General features: G+C 51.3%; 1 gene segment (V, D, J or C); it reads left to right on the top strand.

Annotated features, from left to right (window-relative positions):
* Window positions 1-3,770: 3,770 nt before the first annotated feature.
* Window positions 3,771-4,287, top strand: LOC115644447. The segment is given in 2 exon segments: window positions 3,771-3,868; window positions 3,962-4,287. Coding segments are annotated over 2 exon segments (384 nt in total).
* The last annotated feature ends 317 nt before the right edge of the window (window positions 4,288-4,604 follow it).

The following is a 4,604-nucleotide window of genomic DNA, read 5'->3' as shown; positions in this document are numbered from 1 at the left end:
AAAAAAGATGTTGAAATATTGCAAAGGGTTCAGAAAAGAATGACTTGTCATCTGGAAAACCTGCTTTACAGTAAAACACAAAAGGTCAATCTGTTTAATTATCCAAGGGTAGGTGAAGAGGTAACTTGACTACAATCTATAAGTACTTGCATGGGAAGAAGATTTCTGATCATGGACTGCTCTTCATTCTATAGCATAAAGGCATAATGAGATCCAATAGTTAAAATCTGAATTTAGACTCATTCACTCTAAAAATAAGATACAACTTTTTTAACAGTGAGCATAATTACCCACTGAAACAGCTTCCCTTGGGATGTGGTGGAGTCTTCAACATCTGGAACCCATAAAGCAGGATTGCATATCTTGATATGCTTTAACTAAGCCAGATGCTGTGGGTTGGGTGCAGGAATCAGTAGATTACATTCTCTGGCCTGTGCTATTTGGAAGGTCAGACTAGATGATCATAAAGTTTCCTCATTGTCTTAAAATACATATATCTGCCTGTGCTGGTATGTGTTGCTGGTGGACAGTTGCAGTTTATGGATCAACATTTAAACCTGCCTGGCCAGCAGAGGTCATCTTTGAGCATCCCCTGCCAAATGAAAGACACTGTGTACTCTGTCATGGAGTGGTACCATCAGGTAGAGGAAGGCAATGGGCTAGAAGCTCTCTTCCTTTCCTCAGATGAGGACACAATCACACCATAGATGGATCTAGTCTACGTGGTGATTAGAACTTCCATGAAGTACTTTGTCTGAGGGATTCCCCAGCTCAGACGGCATCATTCAGCCATGCATTTCTGTGCCTGCAGCAAATCACAATGTGAAGAGGTGCAGCAAAAATAAGACAGAGAGCAGAGGTCCCCACCCTAACCCAGTCCCCTGCAGCTGCCATTACCTCTAAGTGTGGATAACCTGAGAAATAGATGAACAGGGCTGTCTGCAACATCTCTCCATTCCCTGTAGAGAGCACTGAACTACTATTAAGAATTTCTGAAAGTAATACTCAAATTTGGCATCTAATCAGCTTGTAGTGAGGATTATTTCAAGTAGGGAGTCCATTCTATATCATGAAGAGTCAAGATTAACCCAGAAGGGCTCCTGAAGATTTTGGAACAGGAGAAGGCTTGTTGGTGATAGGAACCACAACCTGTAAAGGTCCATTATTCATAGAGCAGGGAAGTGGCAGTTGATGGTATCAGCTGAAGCAGATAGACAGAAACCATGAGGGTGGAAGATAGGTGCATAAGGAGAATGTGGCTATGAATTTCAAACAGGGACTGACCCTTGACATTTAAAGCAAATCCGGGGTTAAGGGAAGAAATCCTCAGTGGACTTGGATATGAGTGTGTATAAATGCCACTGAACGTCTGACAGAGTTGCCCTTACAGTCCTATTTCTGCTGTGGCAGTATATCCTTATAAGCTCAGGAATGTTGTCTTCCCACTGATGCACATGGTGCTGGAGATGTAGTAAACAGATAGAGTTAATCAAAAACCTCTAGCAATACATTGAAATGAACAGAAATCATTCCCATAGCACACAAATTACCCATTCGGAGACAAACCTAGAATGAAGACATGGACCTGTGCTTTGGAAGATCCATCTATATGACTGGTGCAAGTGTAAGAAATATAAGGCATCCACATGGCAATTGAGTGTGATACTACAGGAGTCACCAGTCATCCACTAAGAATCCCCACCAGCACAAATATCTGCTGTGGTCCAATGTATGGAGCAGCAGAGATCCAAGGGAAGCTGTCAGTTCCCTTTTGTCTGCTGCCCTTGTAGGGAATCATGTTTAATTCACCTCAGATGACACCTCACTGAGGAGACCATGGTACAGTTCTACAACATGCACAAAAACTGAGCATCCCCCATTCAGCTCATCATGTCTGAGTTGGTGGACTCTTTTTCTTGTGTAATTCACATGCTTTTGGAATGACCCATTTACCCACCATACTTTTGCTATATATGTGCTATAGACATAATAGATGTGTGTGCATATAGTTCCCTTGGCTCCTGCTGTGCGGCACTGCCCAACAGGACAAGATGGACAAAGTGGCCTGAGAGAATGCTTGTGTGTGTGTGAGTGCAAATGAAATTGTCGCTGTTCTCTAGGGGAGGGCATGTGCCTGAGTTCTTCAAGTTTTCTCAGTTCCCTCTACTGTCCAGGTGGGAAGAGCTGCTCCTCTTAGTCTGGCCGTGTCACACAGACAGAGCAGGTGCTCTGGGCTGGGCTTAATACATTTATCAACACTCAAGGCCGGCTATAAGTGTTTTGCTGCCCCAAGCAAAAAAAAATTTGGCTGCCCCCCCACCCCAGCCCTGGGCTCTTCTCCCACCATCAGTGCCCTCCCCCACCCACACCCCCTGCCACCCCAGCCTTGGGCTCTCTCTTCCCCCCCCCACATCCCCTATCACCCCAGCCCTGGACTCCCCCCAACAAACATGACCTCCTCGTTCACCACAGCAATCCCCGTTTACACTTGCCATTGGGATCAAACTGTTGCTCCTATTTTTATTTCACTTTAGTATAAATCTCACCCACCCGTCTCCACAACCCCATCTTTAGTGCTCCAAATGCACATGGAAGGCATAGGGACTAACCCTCAAACCTTGTACCCCGAAAGGGATGGGGATCTAGTAAAGAGGGTTCAGTGGAGCGGGTGTAGGGGTGCTTGGGGGCTCTACACTGGCAGAGAAGCTGGGTGTGATGTACTCACGGAGGAGCAGAGGGGGTATCAGGAGGGTTGCAGGAGAAGAGGTGCAGGGGAAGGGGGAGGTGTGGGAGGAAAGGGCTGAGGGAGGGTACAAGGGGAGAGGTGTGGGTGAAGGGAGAGTACAAGGGGAAGGGGTGCGGTGAAGAAGCGATGGGGGGAGGTACAATTGTAGGGGCTGTGAGCGGGATAGGGGGTGCAAGGGCTGAGAGGGGCAGGCACTGACAGCTGCTTGCCCAGCACTGACCCCCCGGTGCCTGAGCTGCTGGGGTCCCCCGTCATGGCAGTACCCCCCGCTGCCCTGCTCAGAGCTGGGCTCTGCCTCTCCCCGCCCAAGGCAGGCAGTGCGGGGCTGAGGTGGGGGAGGTGCGCGAGGGCTGGGTCCAGGGGCAGGAGGCGGCAGTTCCCTGGCAGCTCGGGCTGCCCAGCCACTCGCCCCGTCAGGGCGGGAGCCGGAAGCCGCGACCTCTGCCCAGCCCGGCGGCTCCCTGCACAGCCCACTCCCGCGGGGAAACGCCGCACCACCCTGGGGAGACCCGGAGCAGAGCAGCAGCGGTGGCGGCAGCAGGACCCCTCCCCATCCCTGCATCCCGGGCCCCGCTTCCCTCCCTCCCCGGCTACTTACACCCAGGTTGGACTGCAGTTCAGGCTGCCCTGCCGCTGGGGAGCCCGAGCATCATCCCCCGGAGCTGAGCCCCTCTCACTCTTGCAGCCCGGCCCGGCTCCGGGGGATGATGCTCAGGCTCCCCAGTGGCAGGGCAGCCTGAACTGCAGCCCAGCCTGTGCAGCTCAGGCTGCTATGAGCCTGAAAGCCTGAACTGACAGGGAGCTTCTTGGTTCAGGGCCTGCTTCTGGCTTTTTGGTCCCCAAAGAAAAAGGGGGGGGGGCGGTAGTGACACTCCTTGGAAAGTGCAGCCCCAAGCACATGCTTGGCACGCTGGTGCCTAGAGCCAGCCCTGTCAACTCTGATATCCCTGGCCATGCCTATTTATCATACACAAGGGATTTGTAAGTTTCATCTCCGCCCCTCTCCTCTCCCAGGCTCTGCAAACACCCCACAGGCACCTCCCTGTGCAGACACTGAGAGGGTCATGGGGATTCTGAAGCTCCTCTCTCTGCTAATGGGGATGCTGGCCACTGCCCTCTCAGGTGAGGCTGGGGCTCCCTGCAATAGCCACCTGGATGTGGTCATGCTCCCTGGAGAGGTCCATCACCCCATAGGGTATCTCCTTTGTCTTTCAGGTGCAAAGGGCAGATTAGTGGAGCAGTCATCCCCATATTTAATGATGCGGTTGGGAGCATCAGAGTCAATGACCTGCACCTTGAAGGACACAACCTACCCCTGGATGAGCTGGTACCTGCAGGATGCCGAAGGCCAGATGCACTTCCTGGAATCTCTAAGATACAAAGGCGATACGGGTAACACATCCAGGATGGGAACATCCTATCAGACTGAACGGGTCACTGATACAGTGCTCAGGCTGGAGATGAAGAATGTGACTCAGTCCCAGATCATCTATTGCACCTGCAGCAAAGGGCACAGTGAGAGAATAGAGCAGAGATGGTGACAAAAACCTTCCTTAATTCAGGGATATCTGTCCCACTGGGGGAATCTCAGCCCAACACCAGGAGTCTGAAACCAGTTATCCAGCAGGAGGGAAATGAGCTAACGTCAATAGTGCAGAGACCCTTCAAGGGAGACCCCTTGTCAGTCAGGGACACTGTTATCCTTCCCATCATCATCAGCCCCCATCACACATCTCTCCCCACTGTACATGCTGCTAACTCTTTCCCTCACAGGCTCTCCACAAACAGGACACACCTGCACCGCAGTCATGTCTGTTCTCTCCCTTTCCTACTCACTCTCATCAGCTCTGCCTGCCCA

The sequence above is a fragment of the Gopherus evgoodei genome, chromosome 1, assembly GCF_007399415.2.
Source record: "Gopherus evgoodei ecotype Sinaloan lineage chromosome 1, rGopEvg1_v1.p, whole genome shotgun sequence".
Taxonomy (NCBI): Eukaryota; Metazoa; Chordata; order Testudines; family Testudinidae; genus Gopherus; species Gopherus evgoodei.
Note: the sequence above shows the minus strand (reverse complement) of the source record. Positions and strands in the feature narration are given on the sequence as shown.